Genomic DNA, 27,592 nt, shown 5'->3' with positions numbered 1-27,592 from the left:
AGGCTGGGAGTGAGGCGGGGCTGGGAGGCGGGGCGAGGCTGGGAGTGGGGAGAGGCTGGGAATGAGGCGGGGCTGGGAGGCAGCGGGAGGCTGGGAGTGAGGCGGGGCGGGGAGGTTCTGCGGGAACCGTCGCCTGCTCTGACCGCAGAAGAGCAGAAAGTCCGGACCGTGCTCGCAGCGATGGGCTCCCTGGCGGCTGCCCTCTGGGCAGTGCTCAGTCCTCGAACTCTCCTGCTTGGCACTATCGCCTTTCTGCTCTTTGCTGACTTTCTCAAAAGACGGCGCCCAAAGAACTACCCGCCAGGGCCCTGGAGCCTGCCCTTCTTTGGCAACTTCTTCCATGTGGACTTCGAGAAGTCGCACCTGGATACTCAGCTGGTAGGAGCTGGAGAAGGTGCCTGGCGCGATCTGACCCTGTTCTGCAGGACGAGGGATGTTCCGGGAACGTGGGTGGGGGGGGTTAAAGGGCAGAAAGAGGTATGGCTTACGCTTATAACCTCGTAAAACCCGCTTTGAGTTTCATTTCCTAACCCATTAACTGGCATGATTCCACCTGCACTTTCTAGGGATGGAATGTTATTAAATGTTTACTATTTTGCATGTTGTCATGTTAAACATTATTGGAACACCTTATTTATAATGTGATTACCTTGGCCTCTTTTATATGATTGTCCTTAAAAGCGCTATACTTTCTTTCTGAGAAGCTTCGTTGCCCTTAAGTAAAGTGGTCATGATGCTACCTCAGTCTTCATCATTTCTCAACTGGGTTGTTGCCACTACACTAAATGAGTCCTCCACCTTCAGCCTCCTTCCCGTGCAGTGCACTCTCTCACTAAGTAATTTTCAAATGTTCTCCCTCTGTTTAAATTTTTGCCAAACGGTGTTCAGACTCCTGACTTCAGACACCCACCTGGGACCCTTCTCGACGCAGCCTCTTCCACCTTTATACAACCTCCTATCAGGGCTCCCCAGCTCTGGTGACAGAATTCTTAGAAGTTCTCTCAGACTTCAAACCCTGTTTCAAGAAACCAATGCTGGTTTTCCTGCTACTCAGCGCAGACACCTTGCTGAGAGACAACACTGTGACAAGTAATTATGAAGATTAAATAAAACAGTGAATGGTCCATATTGACATGGCTTATAGTTGATACATAACAAATATTAGTTTCCCTTTCCCTACACATGCAGTACTTTAAACACATGGCTGTACATTGTACTCAAATACTGATAGACCAAGCTTTATCACTTTATGGGAGAAATACCCCATTGGTAATACTAAGTGACTAAGTGACAGAATTAGTCACAGAATATTAAAGCTAAGCTTCCAAACCTTTGCCCTTGTTTAATAAATGTGTTGTTCAATTTCCAAGTATATGGAGATTTTCCTGTTCTCATTCTGTTAATTATTTTCAGTTTGATTCCATTGTGGTCAAACATCATACTTTGTAAGATTTCAGTTCTTTTAAATATGTTGACTAAATGACACAAGATATAGTCTATCTTGATAAATGTGCCATGCAGGCTGGAAAAAATGTGTATTTGACTATTGTTGGGTGAAGTAATTGATATAAATTATTGTTGGTGTAAATATCAATTTTATTTTATTGGGCAATGATATTGTTTGGTTTGCCTATATCCTTGTTGACTTCTTATCTACTGAGTCTATCAATTACTGAAGGAGGAATATTGAAGTTGCAAAGGGCAATTTAGAGTTTATCTATTTCTTCATTCAGTTCTAGTAGTTTTTCCTTCGTGTATTTAGAAACGCTTGTTTTGTGCATACACATTTAAGAATATCATGTCTTCTTAGTGAATTGATCTTTTTATCCTGTAATGTCCCTCTTAATTCTTCATAATTTTATTTGCCTAAACTTTAGTTTATCTGATATAATATAGCCACAACTTTTTTTCTGATTAGCATGTGCATGGTATGTGCATTTCTATTCCTTAACTTTTAACCTACTTGAAATTGTACTTGAAATTAGCCTCCTGAAGACAGCATATACTTGGGTCATTTTTTCATTCTGCCAATCTCTTTTAATTGGTGAGTGTAGACTATATTTAATGTAATTATTGACATATTAAAATTTGTCTACCATTTTATCATTTATTTGGTTTTTTCTTGGTTTTTTATGCCTCTGTTTTCCTTTTCCTATCTTTCTATGAATTATTTGAACATATTAAAAATAATTTTATTCTTATTTATCTGAGGTATTTTTTAGCATCTCTCTTTATATAGTGATTTACTAGTTATTGCTCTGAGGATTATAATATGCAAATGTAGCTGACTGCAGTCTATTAGTGTCAAAATTTTACCACTTTAAGTGAAATATAGATATCATGCAACCATTTAGTTCCTTTGCCCTCTCCACTTTATAATTGTCATAAGTGTTACCTCTATATATATTGAAAACTACATCAGATAATATTATAATTTTGCTTTTAAATGTTAAATGCAATTTTGAAAACTCAAGAGAATAATGGTCTATTGTATTTATCCATTTATTTACCCTTTTCATTTATGTTTTTTCATTTCTGATGTTTTAACTTCTGAAGTTTAACATATCCTTTCAGATTTGAAGAACTTTCTTTAGTCATTAGTGCAGGTGTGCTGGCAAGAAATTCTCTTAGCTTTCCTTCATCTAATAATGCTTTAATGTCACCTTCATCTCTGAAGTATATTTTCACTGGACATAGAATTCTAGATTGACAATTCCTTTTATTTTTATGAAATGTTTCATTTCCTTTCATTTTAAAATGTTATGTTCATTAGCATATGTTTTTTCGGTTCCTGTTAAGAAATCTACTGTCATTTGAATTGTTATCCCCTTATGTAATGAGCCTTTTTTCACTGCCTTCCTTCAGGAAATTTTCTTTGTTTTAACTTTCAGAGGTTTAATTATGATAGGTCTTGGTGCCATTTTCTTTGGATTTATCCTGTTTGGTTTCTGAATCTATAGATTTGTCTTTTGCCAGATTGGGGGAGTTTCAGCCACACCTTCTTCAAATATTTTTCAACTACGCATTCTTTTTTCTTTCTTTCTTGTACTCTTGGATACTGATGGCACAAATGTTAGATCTCTTCTTATGACAAAAGTTCCTGAGATTCTGTTTTTGTGGCTTCCAATGTAATTTCTCATGTTGTTTAGTTTGAATATGTTCTTCTGACCTGTCTTCAATTTCACAGATTCTATCATTACAATTCTGCTATTGAGCTATTTTATTGAATTTTTAAATATATTCTATTGTATTTTCAATTTTAAAATTTTCACTTGGTACTTCTTTACCTTTTATTTCTCTGTTCGAATTTCTTAATGTTTTATTTCATAGTTATTGGAAAAGTTTTATAACAGCTGCTTTAAAATATGTAATTATTCTATATTTTCAACATCTGTGTCTCGGTGTTGGTGTCACCTCATTCAAATTTATATTCTCCTGATTCTTGGTAAGGTGAGTAATTATGAACTATATCCTGGACATTTTGTATATTTGTTATAAGATTTACCCTGGACACTGTACAGATCTTTGATTTTAGCATATAGCCTATTTAGATTCTGAATGCTCACTTTTGTGGGTGGCTGTTCAAATGTCAACGCAGGTTATAAAGCCTCTGCAGTACTATTCTTGTCTACTTCACTTTGTATTACCCTCTCCCAGAGGAATCCATTTCACATTCCCATCAGTGCAAGCTGGGGAAAAGGAAGATGGAATAGAAGACAGAGATCCCTTATTATTCTTATTAAAGAATAAGCTATAGTAGCTTATTATTTACTACAGAGGGAAGAAAGTCAGAGATCTGCCCATATCTGCTCCAAGAGGAAGTACACCTCCTTATTACTATGGAAGAAGGCTGGAAATCCTCATTTGCCCTCTGACTCCTACAGGGAGTTTCTTTACTGCAGCTTAGGAATAGAAGTCAAAATTCAGCTCACAGACTCAGCAGAGATGGGTACTACCTCGTTCTTGCAATGCAGGGTGAAAAGATAAGGCACCATCCATGTACTCCAGTACTGTAGGACCGTTAAGAGTTAGGAAGGTTCATATGTTTTTCATGGTATTTGCCACTACAACAAAGAAGCAAACAGGAAAAATGGTTTCTGTCCTGTCAGGCTTCCTTTTCCTGGTCCTTTGGCTAGAGAGAGTAGACTTTTCTTGAAGATATGTTTGTCTGTGTTAATTGGTGTCATGATTAATAGAAGTAAAATGGAATGCTTTTATTCGGTCTCGTCTGAAATAAGAAGCTTGGTCTGCAGCTTTGTTGTATTCCTAAGATAGGTGTTTCTAGAGAGGTTAAATGACTTGCGTAATGTCACAAAACTAGCCAGTGATAAAACTGAGACTAGGATCTCATCCCTGGCCCTGTGACTTTTTATCACACCATCACTGTTTATTTTTATTTTATATAGATTTGCATTTTTATATTTCTGGGTGTAAAACAAATGAGTTAAATGATGTAATTTAGTTATAATTAAATTTACATTCTTGCGATTGGGAAACATTAAGTACTAACTAATAGATTTTACATAAGGATTTTTATGTTAATTTTCACTGCATCTTCATGATAGGCATACAAGTTTAGTATGCTTTGGTGGTGCTTCCATTTTACCAAGAAGAAAACTGGCTGAGAACAGTGAACTGCGCAGGTTATTCCTCTAAATAATAACAAACAAGGACTTGAACCTGAAACTATTTGATTTGTACATCTGTTATCTACTTTATGCTGCCTGACGTTTTATGACATGGTTAGAGGAGAGTTGATGTATTCTATTCATTCAGCAGACATTTATTTAGTGCTTATCATGTACCAGGCAAAGTACAAGGCAGTGTATGATTAAATGTATAGTGTAGACTCTTGGTAACCAAATGGGATATCAGGAGACTGGATCACTGAATAGAAACTGTGGGGATAACCTTTAGTAGAATGTTGGAATAAATTGTGCTGAATTTTAAAAGAAATTTTGATTTTTGGCAAGTGACTTAATGGAGTAAAGGGACAGGAATTTTTAATAGGGGAAAATTATCTAAGCCATAATAATTTTATTATTAATTTTAGTATGATTACTTATCATAACAATACTAAACATGGAAACTAATACTAACTCCCATTTTATAGATTTGGAAACTAAGATGGGAAAAAGTTAAATAACTTTCTCTCAAATCACACAGAACGTAAGAAGCAGAACCTGGATTCAAACAAGTTTGTGTAACTTCAAAATCCTAACTCCTAAGTACTCACTTACTTAAACAACTCTCCTACACAAACAACTTAGAATTCTGAGTGAGAACCAAACAAAATCCAAAACATTATACCTAATGTTAAGACTCTCCTCAGCCTAGCTCAGATTCCCTTGTCAGCCTTGTCTCCCATCCCCCTTATCAACTGTGAATATGCTTTTCCCAGTAACCTGCCTCAACCCTGGATCCTTTATGTGATTCCTAACTTTCTCCCACCAGATATTGTATTGTAAACAATGGTAATAATGAGAAGTGATTATTTATCTATATGTTCCATTTGATTGTGAGCTTCTTGAAGTGAAGGACTCGTTGCATTCCCCAGCACCTGGCCTTGACCTGCCACATGGTCAGTGCTCTTTAACTAATGAACCCTATGCTTCATTCAGACAAGGTGGCTTTCTTGCTCCCAAACATCTTCTGCATTTCCCCTTTACACCTACGTATGATGTTCCCACAACCTAGAATGCCTTGGATTTCTTGCTACCTGTTTTTTATTATCATTGTGGTTTGGGCGTTGTTGTTTGTCTGTTTGTTGTTTGTTTCTGGTGGCATTATGACCTTCATTTAAGATCTGGCTCAGATACCATCTACTCTTTAAAAATATCTTTTTCTTACATCTGTGGTGGAAAGTCATCTCTTCTTCTAATAACTTTATGTCCCTCTCTATCAGAATAATAACACAGGTCATCTGCTGTGCATTCCAATTTTTTTTTCTGCACAGTCTCTCCCAGGAGACTTTGACCCTTTAGAAAAACATCATATCATATTGACCTTACCTCCACATATAATATACCAGTGCCAGAAGTTTCCTGGTCACTCTTAAGCATCTCATAAAATCCTGTTAAATTGAATATGAATTTGATTTCCACAGCCCGTTCTCAGAAACCAGCATAACCCAAGAACTACCTGTGAGACCATTATTCTTAGAAGGAGTTCATGGGCCACAGAGGACTGGCAGCTCCTGAAACTGCATGCAAAGCTGTTTATGTGTATAGTTATGTGTGCTTTTCCTGGAGAGTAAGTCTATGATATATATTATATTTTCAAAGGATTCTATAACTCAAAAAGGTAAAGAACCACTGTTTTAAAGCTTTATTCCCCCATTTCCTTGTTTATTTTCTTTTTTTTTTCTTTACTGGATAAAACAGCTTTTCTACTATAAAGCGAATACATACACAGTGAGACAACATATTAAAATACAGTTTAACAAGAGAGAGAGACTGTTACCTGTCCTTTTGCTCACCCTGCAACCACTGTTCACACACACACACCCACACACACACACACACTTAGCAGTACCTCTGTAGGACCTTGGTAGATATCTTTCCAGATTTTCATGTAAATGAAAATAAAATTATATTTCCAATTTTTTATCAGAAATTCTACATATCAATGAGAAAAATATTGAATACCTTAATACAGAGTGTTTGAGAGACATAAACATGTGACTTCAAAAATACAACATCCAGATTGAGGGAAAGATGTTAAACCTTAGAGAAATATAGAAACAGCATGCATTTTCGTGCCTATTAGGATCACACACACAGGCACACACACACACACACACACACACACACACACAGAGCTCAGTGTTGGTTAGAGTTCAGGAGAACAAGCCCTCTGACCTACTGCTGGCAAGAGTGTGAATTAGTACACTCTGTTCCTGTTTTTCTTTTCCTCTTTTCATGTCTTTGTTCTGTTGATTCTTAAATTTAAGAATTTAGATTCAGTGAAATCTCTGTCAACTTTATATCTCTTGGTAGCCACAGTTTGGTAGTTCAATCTTATTTCCCACTAATTCTTTACTTCTTCCTTTTTGCTGTAAACATTGATTTTGTTTTTTAAGTGCTAATGCCACATTTGGAATTTTTATTCTTAGCAGTACATTTCCTGTCTTCTATTGCTTTTGTTTGACTTTTATAGATTGTGTTTCAGTTCTTTTCTTTTTCTATTTTCACTTCTGATTTTATGCCTGTTTTTGCCTTCCAAAGCATCTTATTTTTACCTCGTTTTGTTTCCTTATTCTGTTGAGGGTTTTTTTCATGGCTCAATTAATGATATACAATTGAAAAGTGTGCTCTACATTACAAAGTCTTCTCAGAGGCCCTCTGTGTCACTGAATTTTTCTAAAATAATTGGTATAATGACTGACAGGGTACACATAATAATTGCTAGACATCGCCATCCTCATCCCAGGGCTCCTACCTACGCAGTGTTTAAACAGTTGATGATACCATACAAGTTTTTGATCTAGCGCTGTTTAACTAGAATTATGCTGTGGCAGAATGTTGGTATAAATAAAATATATGAAAGTTTATTTCAGTAAATAGTAATGGAGTTCTGAATCTCTCCCAAGTATAAGCTGAGATTCTAGGCTGTGTACTTTGTCAGTTAGAAGTCATTTAACTTAACCTGAGATTTTTCAGGTATTCAAAAAGCATTTTTATTTAATGTTCTACATTATTCAAGAAATCCTTCTTGTCAGGCCTAAGAAGTTCATCTAGGAATTCAGCGAGGGAACATAAAAAAAAAAAAAAATGTGCTTAATGCGTATGGTCCTGTTACTGCCATTTCTTAGAATCAAAGACTCATACTTTAGGAGCAAACTGACTTGAGATTGAATCTCAGTTCTGTGCTTTCTAGCAGGACAGTACATGCTATGTAGGAGATAAAGACTGATCAAAGACTCTCGGTCAAAAGTATACAAGGACTGAGTTGAGGCTTGGTCTTTAATGTGGGAGCAAGGTGGTGGGATGAGACTAAATCCATTGTACTTGCTCTGATGGGGACCATTAGGCACAGGACTCTAAGAGGAACATGGTGAAGTGTAAGTGCAAAGGCATCTGGATTGGGGAGAAGAGGCCATACACATCTGAAGGAAATGGAGCCCTTTGGATTGTCACCACTGCCTGCAGCTAGACACAACCCAGACAGACAAAAGGCAGGATGACGGTCTACTTCTGCCCTTTCGTTGAATAGATAGATTAGGAAGGATTTTGATTCATGATAGTACACTATCCTCCAACCCATATTTGCAGATATTTGCACCCTTGTGCATATTCATGAACATACACACCCCCATTCTCTCTCTCTCTCTCTCCCATCCCAGCTCTCTCACTCTCACTCATTCTTACTTTCACTCTGTCACTCCCACTAAACTCTATGGTTCTGGAGCCATCTCAGATTCATGTCTTTGTCCTCAATTCTTAACACCATGCCTGGAAAATTCCCTGCACCACTCAATAGCTTTGTCACCTTGGCTATGTTATTTCCTTCTTGAAAGATGAGAAAAATTATTACTACTATAGGGTGGTTGTGAGATTAATGAGATAAAATATGAAAGGTGCTTAGCAATGGCTGGCTGTGACCATGAATGCCTTCTTCCCACACACCAGTGGGCTCCTGTCATCTCTGCCACCATGAGAATGCATCTACAGCCCTTTGCACACAGAGCTCTTTCATTCCTCAGAGACTCTCTGGGTGGCTGTGCGCCTGGAATCAGAAAACAAAGTGCCTTTCACATTGCTGCTCTCATTCTTCCTTGCAGAACCCAAAGAGGGATGAATAATTTTCTCTCTTTTATAGCTGGGGAGCTGAGGGTCAGAAAATAAAGCAACTTCCCCAAGAGCCTAAAATGATTGAACTATACAGCCCAGACTATTACATAACTCCAGAGCTCAAGGGCTTTTCTCCAAGCCTTGCCACTGCCCTGTAATGCACTTTCTATTATCTAGCATATGTTTCTATTGTCTACATTCAGTCTAGGAAGGGGACATTCTCTTTTGGTTAAACAGCTATTTTTGATTTACTAAAAAGTCCATGGTTGGTACACCAGATTAAGACTAATCATGTGTCAAACTTCTTAAGTGGCTGAGACACAATTAGTGTTCAGATGAGAATTCAGATATGCTGAATTCTCTCTATTCACTAGACTCTAGGATACTTGGGCTTAGAAATCTTGTTTACTGTGTCTATAGATTGAGACAGGCTCTCACTCTATCATCCAGGTTGGAGTGCAGTGGCACGATCATGGCTCAATGTCTCAGGCTCAAGTGACCTTCCCACCTCAGCTTCCTGAGTAGCTGGGACCACAGGCATGTACCACCATACCCAGCTAATTTTTTATTATTTTGTAAATACAGGATCTCACTATGTTGCCCAGACTTGTCTCGAACTCCTGGGCTCAAGCAATCTGCCTACCTTGGCCTCCCAAAGTGTTGTGATTACAGGCATGAGACACTGCACAAGGCCAGAACTTATCTATTTATTACAGTTTTATCCTCATGCCTTTCTCTAGAGACACATGATAGATGCTCACTCAATTCATGCTGGTTGAATATATAAATAGATACTTTATAAGGAAACTTTCACATCCTGAAGTGAATTGAATCTGATCCTTGTTGATAGGAGGAGAAAAGGAAATAAAAGCATTCCCATGAGACTAATGTACACATTCACACACACACACTACTCTCAATATGAGCCCCCCAGCTACACACACCCATCCTCCATCTCTGAACAAGTGAACATGTGAATATTCACCTATCGCTATTTAACTGTTTTTCAGTTTGTGAAGAAATATGGGAACCTTTTTAGCTTGGAGCTTGGTAACATTTCTGCAGTTCTTATTACTGGCTTGCCCTTAATCAAAGAAGCCCTTATCCACATGGACCAAAACTTTGGGAGCCGCCCAGTGACCCCTATAAGGGAACGTATCTTTAAGAAAAATGGTAAGTTTCTTGGCCAATGAAAGGTGGGTGTTTGATGTTGATATTCCTATAGTCTGTTGAAGGCATCTTGGTGACTAATTTTCCAGCACTCCCAGAAACAGCCCCTTTGTAAACTTCCTGCCACTAAAAGAAGCTGGATATTCACATTCCTTGATTGAAGACACTCCCTCAGAGGATTTGATAAAACCATCCCTAACTTGGATTTGGGAGAAGCCACATGCCCTGCCCAAACCTACTCTGGATGCTTTTATAAGGAAGTAACCACGTTACCCATTTATAGCAGAGGAACATGTTCTCTCTGCTTTCCTCTTCCAACCCTATTCCCTTAGGAAAATGGATGTGGCTCTGCCTCCATCTGCTGCTGCTTTTTCCTGTCTCTATTTCCTTATTCTCTTTCAATAAGGTTGTCGCACACAGATGACCTTGAGCTTTCCAGTCCATGTTAGAACAGATTGGCATGAACAGTGAAAATTACCATTAATTATACTGAAACATTTAAAAATTGAAATGAAAATCTCAAATCTATGACTCTATCAAAGAACCACTTTTAGTTGCTTCTCAATTCTTTGAAATATTTCATCAATTAATTCTATTTCCATTCACTGTATTATCTGCTTTGTGATGCACAGTACTGGGCATGAGTGATATAACAGTGAGTAGAAGAGATAAAATCCATGTCCTATGTAGCTTATGTTCTATGCAGAGAGAAAAATAGTATCAGTCAACTGTAATAATTAGAAGCCTACAGTGTTACAAAGTCAAGTGCAGGATGTACTTACTAGTCCTAGGATGCAGAAAAAGTAAGTAAATAACTATTCATTTAATAAACTGGTAAAACAATCTGGTAGACAGGATAGACTATGAAAGTCACTGAAGTGAAAAGGACAAGGAACGTGAAGAAATGAAAGGTGGCCAACGTGGCAAGCATGGGAATTAAAAGGAGGTAATTAAAGACAGACGAAGCTGCTGATCTTGGTCAGGAGTAGTTCATGCAAGTTCCTGTTAAGAATATTAGTTTTTATCCTAACATTAATGGAAGCTCTTGAATGGCTTTAAGTAGAGGAGGGAATTATCATATTTACACTGTAGATTTCTATGATTTATTGAGGCTGCCATTTAGAGAATAGAAGAAAAGGAGCAAATTACTTTTGTAGCATTTTAGGTTAGAGACAGTGGTAGCTCGGGCTAGGAGGTCCGATAATAGTAGGGAAATAACAGTAGGTTAGATCAAGACAGTGGCAGTGTACACCTGGATTTTAGATATCCAGGAGGTACACCTCGTAAGACATGATGACCTGGGTGCAGAGAGAAGCAGGTGCTGAGGTGACACTCAAAAGGGTAGATGATGGAAAGAAGGAACACTTAGAAGAGGACAAGGTATTTGGTTTAGCTGGGCATGGGTGATAAGTCTTATGGAGAAAATTGTGAGTTCAATCATGGATATGCAGAATTCAAAATGCCTTTAAGTCAGCAAAGTCAAGTAGGCAGTGTTGTATATATGCTTCTGGAGATCAAGGACAGAAATAGATGGTCACTATCGATAGATGTTATTTACAATTTTAGGAGTTGATAAGATTTCTCAGAAATAGAGTATAGGGTGAGGGAAAAAAGAGGTTTTAGATGCAAAAGTTCCTGAGGAACTCCACCATTTCAAGATTTAATAGATGAACCAGCAAAGATATAGGAAGTTGCTGGCAGAAATTAGGAAGGAAATTTGGAGAGAGTGGTATCCTAGGCACACTGGAAGGCAGTATTTCAAGAAAGATGTATCTAATGCTGCACCAGGTAAGAAGAGGTCAAAACGTCTCCCTGGATGTGACAACAAGGAGGACCAATTCATTGGGTGAGAAGGCCAAAGTCAGATATTAAAAGGTGTTGAGGAGTGCTCTGGAATTGAAGAAATTGAAAGGAGTGTGGCATTACCTGTGTTATAAAGCAAATGATGGTCTGTTCAACACACTAAAAAGTTTATTTTCTTTGCTTGTTCTCTTCTTTCTTCATGGAACTTTCACTTACTCTCTTGAGCCCTTCCATCATCTCTTAATGTCCAGCTTAGATAGGACCTCTCCTACAAAGCCTTTCTTAGCCTCTTTAAGAGTATAGGCATTATCTTATCCGGTAGTGCATTCCTAGTGTTTAGCATAACATAAATATAAATTTTACTTATAAAACTAATCCAAAGCATGAGCTTTGGAATTAGGCAGACCTGAAATTGAACGCCTATTTAGTTGCCTACATACTGTGAGACATTGTAAAGTGTACTTTATTCTTTATCCCTTGTTCCTCAGTTTTTTCATTAGTAAAATCAGTGGGTGGGGATGGTAATAATTGTACATATCCCAAAGAGTTTCTATGAGTACTAAATTATATAATGCACAGCAAAATACATATTAAAGTGCCTGAGATTGCGAGAAATCGATAAATGTTAGCCGTTATATTCATTGCTCTGGTACTATTTCTCTGGGCAGTTTTCAAGTGCCTTAATGATCTTCTCCTGTCCTTTATCTGATACACGTCCCCATATCATTTGCCGGATATACACATTATGGTATCAGAATACCACGTTAACTTTCTTTTTCCCAGGACTGATTATGTCAAATGGCCAGGTATGGAAGGAGCAAAGAAGGTTCACTCTGACAGCACTAAGGAACTTTGGTTTAGGAAAGAAGAGCTTAGAAGAACGCATGCAGGAGGAGGCCCACCACCTCACTGAAGCAATAAAAGAGGAGAACGGTGAGCATTGCATATGACAGATGTGAGAGACTGTGGCCCGTTTGCTCATTGGACAGATACTTACTAAGTGAATAACTGCTTGTTCTATACCCAGCACTGGGCTAGGAATGAAGATAGAACAGTGAGCAACTTAACCACTACTCTGTTCTCAAAGAATTTTAGAGGTAAATACACAAAGATGGGCACTAAACACATGACTGAATTTAAGCCCTGGTCCACAGTTGGACTTTCCTGGAATTGACTGAACACTTGTTGTATGTCAGACCCAGTGTAAGGTCATGTGACCAGAGCCTCGTATATGGTTCTGCACTAGGTATGTCTTGTGCAATATAGAGTAGACTCTCAATAGGAAGCAGAGACAAACCCATCAGAAGGATCCATCTCTGTACTTCCTCCACCTCCAGGACAGCCTTTTGACCCTCACTTCAAGATCAACAATGCTGTTTCCAATATCATTTGCTCCATCACTTTTGGGAAACGCTTTGAGTACCAGGATGGTCAGTTTCAGGAGCTGCTGAAGTTACTGGATGAAGCCATACATTTGGAAGCTTCAAAGACATGCCAGGCAAGGCAGCTCTCTTTCCATATCTTGGTTAAGCAAATTGGGGTCAATGTCAGACACAGATGGGTTTTTCCTTGTAATATTTTGTGGGTTTATGAAGCTAAAATATACTCTTTCAAAATTGATTTCAACCACAAACTTATTTAAAAGCAATCTGTTACCTTTAGTTTTTTAAATAATATCAAATATTTATATGCAAAAACCATTTCTAACAGGCATGTAAAGTACAACATGTTATATGACATACACCTATCCACCTATGTTGTTCTTTTTAAAAAGAACAACAATATTGCCATTGCCCTTGAGTCTCTCTTCCTTGTGTCCTTCCCCAACCTATCCAGTTCCATCCTCCCTCAGAGGTTCTCTTCTGTATCCAGTTTCTTCCTCAGCAAGTTGCTTTGAGATTCATGTGTGTTGGTTGCCCTTTTTTAATGCAGATTAGTATTTCGTTGTATGAATGTGCCACTGTCTGTTAATCTATTCTGTACTGATGAATATTTAAGTTGTTTCCAAGTTTTGGATACTATGAATAAAGCTGCCATGAACATTCCTGTGCAAATGTTCTTGTGGTTACATCCACTCATTTCTTTTATATATGTATCTGGATATAAAAGTTATTTGAAGATTTCCAAGCTCATTGCATTATTTGCATGCCCACCAGCACTTAATATCATCCATCTTCTAATTCCATAGAGTGTAGCCCTTTAGGGTTCAAACCTCACTCCTTCCTTGGTGGGCCCTACACCCCAATTTTTGTCGCTCTAAGCCTTTGAGTCTTTGTCAAAAACTCTCCTCAGCTTCTTGGTCTATAAGACACTTTGCTGAATTTGGAAGACATTTCTGGGAGCAGGGATGTGGGGGAGAAATTGACCCCAAGTATTGAGTTCATCCTCTGAGCTTTCTTCTTCCCCTAAGCCTTATCCTGGAAACTACCTCACCACCTTGCTTTGTATGTATGTGTGCTTATATGGGTACACATGTATCTTTTTCATCTTTTTTGATGTTCTCAGTAAAAAGAATGTCCTTGAATTATGCAGTATGCCATTACAAAATTAAAAAAAAAAAATTTTGGTTTAAAAAAATTTGGGGGTTTAAAAAAAGGACTTTACTTTTGAAATTACTAATGTATATAAAAGAGAAAATACAATCATGAATCACTGTGTACTCATCATTGACTCACGTGGCCATTCTCATTGTATCTGCATCTATGCCCTACTACCACATTCCCCCGTCCCTGAGTTATCTTGGAGCACATTACAGACCTCAATTATTTGATCCATAAATATTTCAGCATATATTTCTAAAAAGACCCATTTTAACAAAAATAAAATGCCACTGCACCTGACAAATATGAACAATAATTATTTGATGCCTTCCAACACTCATCCAGTGCTCAGAAGTCCCCAGATGTCTCATAAGTATTTTTTTTTTTTGGTGGCACGTTCTTGGGTGGTGATAAGTGGTCTGAAACTGGATATATTTTTGACAGAGAGCTGAACTGTTTTGCTAGAGGGGTGAGAGAGAAAAGAGGGGTCAAGTATAACCAAGGTTAAGTGTGAGCAAAGAAAAGAGATGGAAAGAGAAGATGGTTTCTGTTGTCTGAAAAGTGGGGAAATGGCACCATGTTATCTGCATGATTGTTCTGTTTTTGTCAATTAGCTCTACAATATCTTTCCATGGATAATGAAACTCCTGCCTGGACCCCACCAGACTCTCTTCAGTCACTGGCAAAAACTGAAATTGTTTGTTTCTCATATTATTGAAAAACACAGGAGGGATTGGAATCCTGCAGAAACAAGGGACTTTATTGATGCTTACCTCAAAGAAATGTCAAAGGTGAGAAAACCAAAGTCATTTTGCATTTTGTTCTTAAAGCACAAATAGGAATATATTAGTTTCCAACTGCTGCTGTAATAAATGATCACAAACTTGGTGCCTAAAATAGCACAGATTCATTCTCTTACAGTTCTGGATGTCAGAAACATGAAATCAGCTTCACCGGGTTAAACGTAAGATTTTGACTAGATGGCTCCCTTTGGATATGCTGGAGGAGCATCTGTTTCTATGACTTTTTCAGCTTCTTAGAGCTGCCTGTATCCCTTGGCTTGTGGCCCCCTCCTTCATCTCCAAAGGCAGAAGCACAGCATCTCTCTTCTCTCTGGCATCTGCTTCCATCCTGACATCCTTTGTCTCTGACTTTGACCCTCTGATTTCCCTCTAATAAAGACTACTATGATAATACTGGGCCCACTGGGATAATCCAGGATAATCTGCACATCTCAAAATCCTTAACCACATCTGCCGAGTTCCTGTTTCCCTATAAAGTGACATCCCTAGGTTCCAAACATTTGGATGTGGATGGATATCTTTGTGGGTGACTATTCAGCCTGCTACAGAACTAAATATAGGGACAATATTTCAGAAAATGTAGCATTAACTCAAGGATTGGTGATGAACTTAAAGATAAAGATGGGGGTTAATGGCATTTGGTTAGAGGACCTGTGCATGCCCAAATACTACCTTTTCATCCCCATCCCCTACTCTCTACTGTTATCTGGAGCTATAAACAAAGAGGGAACATAGCAGTTAATCCTCAAAGCCATGTTTTATCATTGATTGGGCCTGGACCCAATTACCTACCCCTTTCTCAGCCCCCATAGAGATCACAAGTAAAGCTGAGTTGGATCCCAGAGTTTAAAGACCAACCTTATTAAGGCCTGAGTTTGGCTTTTGCCTTCCCTTTTGTCTCGTACCATTCACCTTCCAACATTGTAGACCAGAAGTGAGGAGGAAACCACACTGGATACATGGCCTTCAACACAGTTACCCCTCTGGTTACCATATATTACTGCATCAGTACTGTAATCTTTACACATCAGGTATTTAGTCCTCCTTCTGGAGTGGAAAGAATGGTGGATTTCTTTCCCTGTTATTTTACCTTATTGGAATGACATTTATAGAAGTATTGTTTTCTCCTCAGAGGTGGAGACTCTCTATATGTTGTGCAGGTAAGGAAGGGCCCATTTACATCAAGAGAAACATTAGACAAATTGAAGCTTCCAAAGGATGGTGGTAAAGATGACAGAGTATCATGAGGAATGCTTGGTAGAATCAGTGAGCTTCAAATTGGAAAATAAAAGATGAATGAGGAGATATGAGAATTGTTGTTCTTCATTTGTCCTTTCTGTTATCAGTACAAACGTTTGTTGAGTACTTGCTATGTGTCCTTGCATTCATATAATTCATAATGCCCTCTTAAGGGGTGTGCGTTGCTATTTCCAGTTTATAAAAGAAGAAACTGAAGAACAGAGAGGTTAAGTAACTTGCCCTAGGTCATACAGCTACTAATTTAAGTGGTTAATATTGAAAGCCAAATCTGTCTTATTCACATCCTATTCTCCTTGCACTATACTAAAAGCTTCCCCAAAATTACAGACATAAGAAAATATTTGTCTTGACTTTCATCTATCCAAAGGTGTCCAGAACTGGGAGCAGAACAGTGCTAATAATATTGCTGTAATAAGAGTCTGCCTTCTGAAGAGGCCAAAGAAAAAATTGTTTCTTTTGGGGACCTTTTCTTCCAAATTTCCTCCTAGGATGAAGTCCCTATGTATTAGGGCGATAAATGACATGAAATGTTGACTTTTCTAGCACACAGACAATCCTACTTCAAGTTTCCATGAAGAAAACCTCATCTGTAGTGCCCTGGACCTCTTCTTTGCTGGAACTGAGACAACTTCCACTACACTGAGATGGGCTCTGCTTTACATGGCCCTCTACCCAGAAATCCAAGGTGAGCATGTCAGTGAGTGAGCCTGGACCAGGACAAAATAGTGCCTCCTGGGGCGTGCTACCTGAAGTCAGGGCCAGAAGGTAGCACTGTAGGATGAAAAGACAGAACACTCATGAGGTGATGAGGACTCAGAAACTGCACGTTCTTCACATTTTCTGTCTCAACTGTGATGGGCCAGGTAATACAAATGTCAGAAAGAGTCCCTGTCCTCAAGAAGCTCAGAGGCAAGAGGAAAATCAGTAAAGTCAGTTGACTTCTGTTTCGCAAGACGAAAAATTTCTGGAGAGTGACTGCATAATAACATGAATATATTTAATACTACTGAACTGTTCATTTTAAAATTGTAAGATAATAAATTTAGGTTATGGGTATTTTACCCCCATTTAAAATATTTTTCAAAAATGATAGTTTATTTCTCTTTAAGGTAAGAAAACATCCAAACTAGACTTTGCAAAGCCATTAGGGTTTCAAACTCCTTCCAACTTGTCGCTCTGTTGTGACTAGAATGAATGATGTCCTTGTTAGCACTCTGTAGGATGGCTCACCAAAAGGCTTTCCACCAGTAGAAAGGGAAACGTGGGGAGGAAGCACATATCCCTCCTTTAAGAGCTTGTTCTCAATGGGGAAAGGAGTCCCTGTTTGATAAATGGTGTTGGGAAAACTGGCTAGCCATGTGCAGAAAGCAGAAACTGGACCCCTTCCTGAAACCTTACACTAAAATTAACTCCAGATAGATTAAAGACTTAAACATAAGACCTAACACCATAAAAACTCTAGAAGAAAATCTAGGCAAAACCATTCAGGATATAGGCATAGGCAAGGACTTCATGACCAAAACACCAAAAGCATTAGCAACAAAAGCCAAAATAGACAAATGGGACCTAATCAAACTCCACAACTTCTGCACAGCAAAAGAAACAGTCATTAGAGTGAATCGGCAACCAACAGAATGGGAAAAAAATTTTGCAGTTTACCCATCTGACAAAGGGCTGATATCCAGAATCTAAAAGGACTAAAACAAATTTACAAGAAAAAAATAAATGAACCCATTCAAAAGTGGGCAAAGGATATGAACAGACATTTTACAAAAGAAGACATACATGAGGCCAACAAACATATGAAAAAATGCTCATTATCACTGGTCATTAGAGAAATGCAAATCAAAACTACATTGAGATAACATCTTAGGCAAATTAGAATGGCAATCATTAAAAAATCTGGAGATGACAGATGCTGGAGAGGATGTGGAGAAACAGGAACACTTTTACACAGTTGGTGGGAATATAAATTAGTTCAACCATTGTGGAAGACAGTGTGGCAATTCCCCAAGGACCTAGAAATAGAAATTCCATTTGATCCAGCAATCCCATTACTGGGTATATATTCAAAGGATTATAAATCGTTCTACTATAGGGACACATGCACACAAATGTTCACTGCAGCACTGTTTACAATAGCAAAGACCTGGAACCAACCCAAATGCCCATCGATGATAAACTGGACAGGGAAAATGTGGCACGTATATACCATGGAATATTATGCAGCTATCAAAAACAATGAGTTCATGTCCCTTTGTAGGGACATGGATGAATCTGGAAACCATCATTCTCAGCAAACTGACACAAGAACAGAAAATCAAACACCACATGTTCTTACTCATAGGTGGGTGTTGAACAATGAGAACACATGGAAACAGAGAGGGGAGCATTACACACTGGGGTGTGTCGGGGGGAAATGGGAGAGGGACGGCAGGGGGTGGAGAGTTGGGGAGAGATAGCATGGGGAGAAATGCCAGATATAGGTGATGGGGAGGAAGGCAGCAAATCACACTGCCATGTGTGTACCTATGCAACAATCTTGCATGTTCTTCACATGTACCCCAAAACCTAAAATGCAATAAAAAAAGCTTGTTTTAAGGATTAAACATCACTTCTGCTTACATTCTATTAGCCAGAATTTACTAATATGATCAACTTAGTTGCAATAGGATCTGCAAAATATATTCTTTAACTGGACAATCAGATCACCAGCTAAAATCTCTATTGCTCTAGACATAGAGAAAAGAGATAGGATTGCTACCAATTTCTGTCATTTTCTATCATTGGTTAGGTGAGCACTCAACCAATGAAAGAAACTGGTAGCAATCCTATCTGTTCACACAAATCTCCAAACATCAGTTCATGTAAATCTCAAAACATCCTTAAAATGAAGGTAGATTTATCCTCACTGATCAAATAAGGAAACTGAGGTTTAAAGAGTGTAAGTAACTTGTGGCATCAATATTGTGGAGCAAGAGTTTGCAACTCAGGGCCCACTTTCCACTCTTATATGTCTACCTGAGAACTTACAGTCTGTAGATCTGCTATAGATTGAATATTTGGCCCACCCCAGCCCAAATTTACATGTTGAAACCTCGTTACCAGTATGATGATACAGGAGATGGGACCTCTGGGAGGTGATTAGCCTTCAGGAATGGGAGTCCTACTGTTATCAAAGAGACTCCAGAGAGCTGCCTCACTCTTTCTACTATGTAAGGACACAGTGAGAAAGTGGGTCTTCACCAGACACCAAGTCTGCTGGGGTCTGATGGAGTTTAGCCCTGTTAATCTTGATTATCCACCACATAGCCTAACCAGGCTCGAAAAGATTTAGAGTTTGTAGTTTTCTCAATGAGCCTTGCAAAAGGATAAGAACCATTTTATTTTTTGCAACCTGGTCACTAATTGAAATACAACAGATGAGATCTTGGAGACCACTCAGACCTCTTTAAAATAAAGCATAATTGTTGAAAAAATAATAGAACCCTCCTTTCCTTACCAGAAAAAGTACAAGCTGAGATTGACAGAGTGATCGGCCAGGGCCAGCAGCCGAGCACCGCCGCCCGGGAGTCCATGCCCTACACCAATGCTGTCATCCATGAGGTGCAGAGAATGGGCAACATCATCCCCCTGAATGTTCCCAGGGAAGTCACAGTTGATAGTACTTTTGCTGGGTACCAACTGCCCAAGGTAATTAAGCGTGCTTGGCCTCAGGTCTTCAAGCCCATCTTTTAGATGGTAAAAACCTGAACTTGAGAAGTGACATTTATTCTTGTCCTAAGGAATCATTTAAATGGAAGAGAAAGATATCTTATACCTGATATAATACTAAATTTTCTTTATGTGTAGTCTTCAACTATATATAAATAGGTATGGCGGGGAAGGGAGCAGGAAGGATTCCTATGTCAATTATGTTTAGATAAAGACTGGCTTTCCTTTGCTGTGGGGCTTCTCAGTGTTTTTACTATGCTAGTGTGCATTGTAAGTCTGTGAGCCCATGGCAGGCAGCAGTTCTAGGTCAGACTTTATCATAGAACATGTTTTTTGTTTGTTTGTTTGTTTTTGTTTTGGTAGAACATCCCACCGGACTAGGGATCTGCTGAATTTTGGGAAATTCTGCTTCCCGATCCTGGGGTTCTAGAATGTTAAAATGTGAAAGGACATTTAAGACCACCTGGGCCAACATCATATTAATGCTGGTGTTTTTAACACCACAGGTATTTTTCCAGTTTTTTTCTTATAGTCCCATGATATGTAATTGATTATCTTACAAGGAAGCCAATCCAAGCATGTGCAATATTCATTACTGGAAAGGGAAAGAAAGGAGCGAACATTTATTAAGCAATGATTATGGGTCGTGGACAATGTGACCTCTTTCAAAATGTCTTACTCCATTCTCTGAATACGTTTACTGAGAAGAAGCTTGTTATTATTCCCATGTTATGGATTGCGAAGTCAAGCCTCGGAAAAATTAGGTTTGCCTGAGATCTCTCCACTACAAAGAGTTGGGATCTGAAAGCAGATCTGTTTTTGTTTTGTTTTGTTTTGTTTTGTTTTGCACAACACCGTGCTCCCTTCACAGGAGTTGCTTTAGTTTACTTTAAAAGCATCTCCCTGCTATTTTTTCAGTTGCTCTCGGTTAAATTCCCTGTACTCGCAAATGGAACTGTTTCTTTTTCTTTCAACTTTTGTCATAGGTTCAGGGAGTGCACGTATAGGTTTTGCTACAAGGGCACACTGCATGATGCTGAACTTTGGATTACAATTGAACCATTACTCAGGTGGCTGGCATAGTACCCAATTGGTAGTGGTAGTTTTTCAACCCTTGCCCCCCTCTCTCCTCCAATAATCTCCAGTGTCTGTTGTTCCTATCTTTATGTCCATGTCTACCCAATGTTTAGCTCCCCGTATAAGTAAGAACATGCAGTATTTCATTTTCTGTTTCTGCAACAAACAGAATTCTGATGTCCCCCACTTGCCACTCTTCGGATCTCTACAGACAGTCATCCTGTGCCCTCTAGTGCTCTCTCCACACACTGCACATCTTCGGTTCCTTTCCTTGCTTTCTCACCACTACGGTCAGCCTCCGTGGATCTCTTCCAGTTTGTCTAAGTACCTCTGAGTGTGTCATACCTGGGGAAAATCTCAAGAAACAGAATCGGAAGAGTTCACCCATTGGACACTGGTTACTCTCCCTGAAGAGCCAGGAAAAGCAGCTGTTACATTTACTGTTTCCTTACGGATTGACCATCCAGTGGGAAAAGGCTGAGTTCTAAATTCCCAGGTGCTGTTTGCATTTTTCTAGCAGTTTATTTAACTCAAGGAAACCAGCTCAGCTCAAGAGACTTCTGCCACTAATTTTTGTCAGCTTTAATAGCCATCTTGGGAACTGACAAATTGAAGTAACTGTGTGTTACACAGTCTACGTAAAACCTATCGCTTTGAAGTCAAATAGACCTAGTTTAAACCATGGCTCTGCCTCTTCCTACTGTGTGACTCTGGGCCCATTTTTTATCTCTCAAAGCTTCAACTTCTTCATCTGTAAAATGCATTGAAACCTACCTTACAAGATCCACTTGGAGATAAAATGAAATCATGCGTGTAGGCCATTTAACCTAGTGCTTAGTACAGAAAGTGCTTACAATAGCAGTTATTTCTATTATTGACAATTATTGACATTCATTTCTTGAATTAATATATTAATATGTTAATATTTGAATAAATTCAACAAACACTAAGTACCTGAAATGCTCAGGTCTGGCAAAACAACCCTGAGAAAATTAATCATGCAAGTACATATTAAGAAATATGATAACTGCCTCCCCCCAAAAAAACTCACTGTGGTCTTTAAAAACACAGACTAGCAGGAGTGGTCAGGGAAAGCTTCTAAAAGGAAGTGATATTTGAGCTGAGGATTAACAGATGATTAAGAGTCAGCTTGATGACAAAGTGGGGAGGAAGAACATTCCTGGCAAGGCAAATAGCATTTAAAAAGCGTTTTGAAATCAGTAGGAACACAGCATCTTTGAGAAACTGAAAGAAGGGTCCTGTAGTGGGAGTGCAGGCAGAGGAAGAGAGTGGCCCAGACAGGGACCAGGTGATGGGGCTTTGCCCTGAGAGCAATGGGTAACTATTGAAGTGTGTCAAGTCCTAGGTATGAGCAGTGGGAGGCTGTGGGGGCCGGGGAGTGACGTGACTAAATCATGCTGGAAGCTCACTCTCTTCCAGAGGTTGAAGCAGATTGAAAGAGGCAAGAGGCTTTGGGGCATAGAAAACTATTACAGGGGTCCAGGAAGCCAGGAAGCAGTCTGGGCTAAGTGGGCATGGAGGACATGGAATGGAGGTAAAAGCAAAATTGATCAGTCTCTCTGATGGATTGGATAAAGGCGGAGTGAGGGGAAACCTCCCTCTAGGGATTCCTGTGTTTCTTAGTATGTACCTGGATGGACAGGGGCTCCTTTCATGGATCTACCTGATCTATTATTAAACATACTGTGGGGAGTGGGGTGCGAGGAGCCGTGTACTAGACACTGGAGGAAAGAGAATGGCAAAGCCAAGATGAATGTCTGTTACCTTGGTAGGGCTGCCATCATTATAGCTTCACTGAGCAGCTGGGCTGGTTTTGGTACAGTGCAGACTGACTGTTGCATTTTTATCTCATCAGTATATTCATGTCCCCTCCTTCCAAGACCTACCTAAACCGACCTGTCCCTGTCAGGAAGACTCATCCTGCAGTCAACAGTAGCCAAACACCTCTGTTAAAATTCCCAGCAGGGAAATCCAATCTAATTTGTAAGCAGTCCCAGACAAAGAGGAGGGCCCTGGGTTCGGGGGTACAAGAGACTGTGTACCACAGTGGGGGAGGGTGGGGCAGTTCAGAGTATGGTCAGGCTCCCAGCATGGAAGCCCGAGGATGGCCACCCCTCTGCATAGATGTGTTTTTTCATGGGTCAAGCCTTGCCTGAGTCTCTGCTGCCTTCTCTAGGGGACCATGATCCTGACCAATTTGACGGCGCTGCACAGGGACCCCACAGAGTGGGCCACCCCTGACACGTTCAATCCAGAGCATTTTCTGGAGAATGGACAGTTTAAGAAAAGGGAAGCCTTTATGCCCTTCTCAATAGGTAAGTTGTAATAAACAGGCGGATGGGAGTCCAGGGCACCTCTCCCACCCTCCCCTGTCCTCTCCCACCCTCCCGTGTCCTCTCCCTGTAGTCCCTTGCTTTCATTGGAATGTCTCCAGACAGCCTGGCCAGTGTGACTCACTCCATCTTGCTGTTGGGGACAGCCCTGGGATTTCCAGGGCTGGGCATTGCTTCAGCCTGCCCTTACTTCCTAAGCCCTCTCTTGCCTCTGCTGGAGATTGCAGCTTTTCTTAGTTCTCTCCTCTGGAACACTGGAGACCGAGACCCAGATTCCACCTCCAGCTCACAAAGATAATTGGGGGCTGCCATCTGTATTTTTTTTTTTTTTTGAAACGGAGTTTTACTCTCATTGCCCAGGCTGGAGTGCAATGGCACAATCTCTGCTCACTGCAACCTCCGCCTTCCCAGATTCAAGCAATTCTCCTGCTTCAGCCTCCTGAGTAACTGGGATTACAGGCGTGCACCGCCATGCCAGGCAAATTTTTTATATTTTTAGTAGAGACAGGGTTTCACCATTTTGACCAGGCTGGTCTGGAACTCCTGACCTCAGGTGATCCACCCGCCTCAGCCTCCCAAAGTGCTGGGATTACAGGCATGAGCCACCGTGCCCGGCCGGGTGCTGCCCTCTTTACTAAATTTTAAAATGTCCTCAGTTCCTTTTAAGGGCTGCCCACTCATACAGAAATAGAGCTGATCTATAATAGGAGATAGAGAGGAACAAGGGGAAGGAGAAACTTATTTGCCACATGGGCATCAGTCAGTGGCTTAAGTAGATTGGATTCTACTCTCTAAGGACTCCCTTGAAAAGGTTCTTTGTAGTTTGTAAATTTTAATTTCTTTTTTTAAATCTAATTAGTACATTTATTTAATATGTAACTTGAAAATTAGGAAATAAGAGGCAGTGAAAATTCTTTTTTTCTCCTGTTTTTAAGATAACCAGGTCCAAAAAGATATTTTTAACTCATGACATTGAAAAATCAATAACAAAAATTCTTAGTATATTCTAGGTTTTGAGTTAGATATGTTGCATAGATTGTTTCAAATAATTTCACAATTCTTTAATTCCATCAGTATTTACTGAGCATCTATTATGTGTCAAACATTCAGCCCTGGCGGTATGACAATGAATAAAACAGAAAACAAAGCAAAACTGCTGCCATGATGCATATGTTCTAGTGTAATTATATAAAGTTTCTATTAGTGATAAGGAAACTGAGGCTTATCCAAGTATAGAAACTAAAGTCATTAAACTCATATGGCAGAGCTAGGATCAAAGTCAACCAGACTTATCAAAAACTAAAGTGTGTGTTCTTCCTAACACTATCTACTGAAAATAACTAAATGCCATACAAACCCACACTGTGGAACCATGGTAGTTTGCTTATTGTTAATTTAAAGTATGTATTGATGTTCTGAGACAAGATCATTTTGCTGAGGATTGACACTACATTTCAGAAAGGGCAGAAGTGGAACAACCCACGTTGGTGTGACTCCAAAGCCCATGCTCACCCCATGTGCTGTGTTGCTTTAGGTGTCTCTGGGCTGATTCTGATGATAGATTCTGCCTTTGTCTTTCTTCATCTGATTCTGTCACCTGTGCTCACATTGGACAATTCACTTTGAATAGGAAAGCTGATATAGGTTGTAGGAATATCTTCCAGTCTTCCTGTCTACAATGGTTTCAAGTTTTGTATTACAGCACAAAGTTTCAGCTGTTATGTTCCAATTATGATAATTAATTATTCCTGTTCTTTGGCTCTTGCACCACATCCATGTGGAAATGCTAGCAATGTGACCTTCTCTGCATTCCACAAAAATGCTTCACCCAATGCTAGCTGCATCTATGATGATGGAAATTTTGTTGAAGGCCATGGCTTTGAAAGGAAAAAGGATCTCCTAGGCTAAGTGATGCCTGGATACCTTTTCTTCACATGACGAAAATCTCTTTCTCAGAGTTGTTTCATGTATCCTGTTAAAAAAAATTATATATATACACACACACACATACACACACACACACACACACACACACACACACACACATATATATCTTATCTGCATTAGCAGTAGTATTTTTAAAAACTATACATGGTGGCTCTCTGCTGCTTTGTTATTGAGAGTTTTATTGCACTCTCTTAGATACTTCATTTGCAGTTGTTAATACATAGGAAATGGATCGGCATCTCCTTTTAATTTAAGATAACTAAAAATAAGAGAGAGTTGTTTCTTATCCAGATTATATGCTCAAGGAACTTGCAGAACAGGACCCAAAACTCAAGTTTTTATATTTTAGTATAGTGTTCTCTCTAGTATGACTAGAATGTAGCTTACTTCCCCATTTAAAGGCTTCTCTACTTTAAGATTGACCAATTTCATAACATATTCATCAGTTAGCATATTGCTACATAACAAAGAGTCCAGAGCTCTGCAGCTTAAAACATTAAGCATGAATTATTGCTCACAAGTCTAGAAGTCAGATATGTGACTCTGCTAATCTTGGCTGGGTCCCCTTGGTCTCTCTGATCTTGGCTAGAGGTCAACAGGCTGATGGCTAATCTAGGATATCCTCAGCTGGGACAGTGGGGCTCTTCTCACATTATCCCTTATCCTCCAGCAAGCTATCCTGGCCTAGTCACATGATGGTGATAAGGTCAAAAGGGGAGAATGGAAGCACCCAGGCCTCGTAAGGTCCAGATGGGAACTGACACACCATCACTTCCATTGCATTATGTTGGCCAATGCCAATCATAAGGCCAGCCCCAGTTTCAGGGGAGGGGATATTACTACAATTTTTGATGAAAAGAGCTATGACATCACATTGCAGATGATGTGGAGCCAAGAAGAGGGAGAAATTGAAGCTATTTTGTTCTCACCATCTCTTTCTCTGACTGAGAAGAATGAAATTCATAGAAGGCAAGCAATTTATCTGAGGAGTCCCACAGAAGATGTGAAAGGATGAAGACCAGTTAAATGGATCAGGAGATAGTAGTCTGAAGGATGGAGGCCAAAGCAATCCCAATACAGAGGCCAGCCATGCCAGTAGGCCCCCCATGATTAAGGAGGAAAAGTGGCACAAGGAAAAGATGGTTTATACCTTAGGAATTCTCTTCTGACATTGACTGCCTTATATTTTGAACAATTTCCTTTTAAGGATTAAAAAAGTTAACATGTTTGGTTGCTTTTGTTGTCCTTTTCTGTTCATATTTGTTAAATGATTTTTTAAAGCCTTTAGGCTAAACACCCACTTTCTAGCTCAGCCCAGGCGTTCCACTTCTATGGTCCTACGCCCTGCAATTTCACCCTGGAAGCTCGCCTGCCTGACCCCTGAAGGCATTTGATTTTGTGTTTCTGGACTTCTGCTTAATATGCATTGGTGAACCCAAGTGGTTGTCAGACTTAAATAAGCTGCTGGCCAGAAAGCCCTGGAGCCTACAGGCCCTTACTCTGCTCTGGTTTTTTTTGGATGTGATTGAGGATACCCATCTCTGCTAGGCACCAGTGCCGCCTGAGAAGATAACTTGTCTTTTGATTTTGTCTTACAGGAAAGCGGGCATGCCTCGGAGAACAGTTGGCCAGATCTGAGCTATTTATTTTCTTCACTTCCCTTGTGCAAAAATTTACCTTCAGGCCCCCAGACAATGAGAAGCTGAGCCTGAAGTTTAGAATGGGCGTCACCATTTCCCCAGTCAGTCACCGCCTCTGCGCTGTTCCTCGGGTGTGACGTTGTCGGGGAAAAAAGGGGCAAGGAAAGTAAGAAGACCTGGCATGTGTTCTGAACCCAAGACATGGCATGTGTTCTGTGCCTGCTCAGATGTTAAAGGACAAAATGAAAGCGACTTTGAGGAAAGATCGAAGGAATTTGACTCAGAGAAAACTAGATACAAATCCCAGCTCTACCATCTCCTCCAAAGCCGTGGGAAAACCATCTATGTGCTACATGATTTACTTTTTATCTAGGAGATGAAATGAGGATAATGATTCTTTCCATAAAGAAAGTTCTTATAAGAATCAAAATAAATGGTGAACTTTAAGTGATTTGTAAACCATAAAGCACATCATAAAATTTCTATCTGTAA

The 27,592-nt window shown here is 39.6% G+C and overlaps 1 protein-coding gene across 3 annotated transcripts; it reads left to right on the top strand.

Moving 5' to 3' along the window:
• The first annotated feature begins 121 nt into the window (after positions 1-121).
• Positions 122-27,592, top strand: CYP2J2 (cytochrome P450 family 2 subfamily J member 2). 3 transcript variants are annotated; one of them, XM_009001346.4, is made up of 9 exons: positions 122-378; positions 9,803-9,965; positions 12,549-12,698; positions 13,103-13,263; positions 14,920-15,096; positions 16,912-17,053; positions 19,874-20,061; positions 23,357-23,495; positions 27,059-27,592. In XM_009001346.4, the coding sequence occupies exons 1-9, from the start codon at positions 181-183 to the stop codon at positions 27,235-27,237; spliced, it is 1,497 nt and encodes a 498-aa protein (XP_008999594.3). In that variant the 5' UTR covers positions 122-180; the 3' UTR covers positions 27,238-27,592. The 3 variants fall into 3 exon arrangements, with proteins under 3 accessions (XP_008999594.3, XP_008999595.3, XP_035107539.3); XM_009001347.4 differs by having other exon boundaries at positions 122-394; XM_035251648.3 differs by having other exon boundaries at positions 122-477.

This window comes from Callithrix jacchus, chromosome 7 (genome assembly GCF_049354715.1).
Source record: "Callithrix jacchus isolate 240 chromosome 7, calJac240_pri, whole genome shotgun sequence".
Classification (NCBI taxonomy): domain Eukaryota; kingdom Metazoa; phylum Chordata; class Mammalia; order Primates; family Cebidae; genus Callithrix; species Callithrix jacchus.
This window is presented reverse-complemented; position numbering and strand designations above follow the sequence as displayed.

What these genes read in the sequence shown, in the direction of transcription:
- CYP2J2 (XM_035251648.3), top strand. Translation starts at nt 181, where the DNA reads ATGGGCTCCCTGGCGGCTGCCCTCTGGGCAGTGCTCAGTCCTCGAACT. An exon ending in ACGTATCTTTAAGAAAAATG is followed by an intron (nt 9,966 to 12,548) that starts GTAAGTTTCTTG and finishes TCTTTTTCCCAG; the next exon opens with GACTGATTATGTCAAATGGC. An exon ending in AGCAATAAAAGAGGAGAACG is followed by an intron (nt 12,699 to 13,102) that starts GTGAGCATTGCA and finishes CTCCACCTCCAG; the next exon opens with GACAGCCTTTTGACCCTCAC.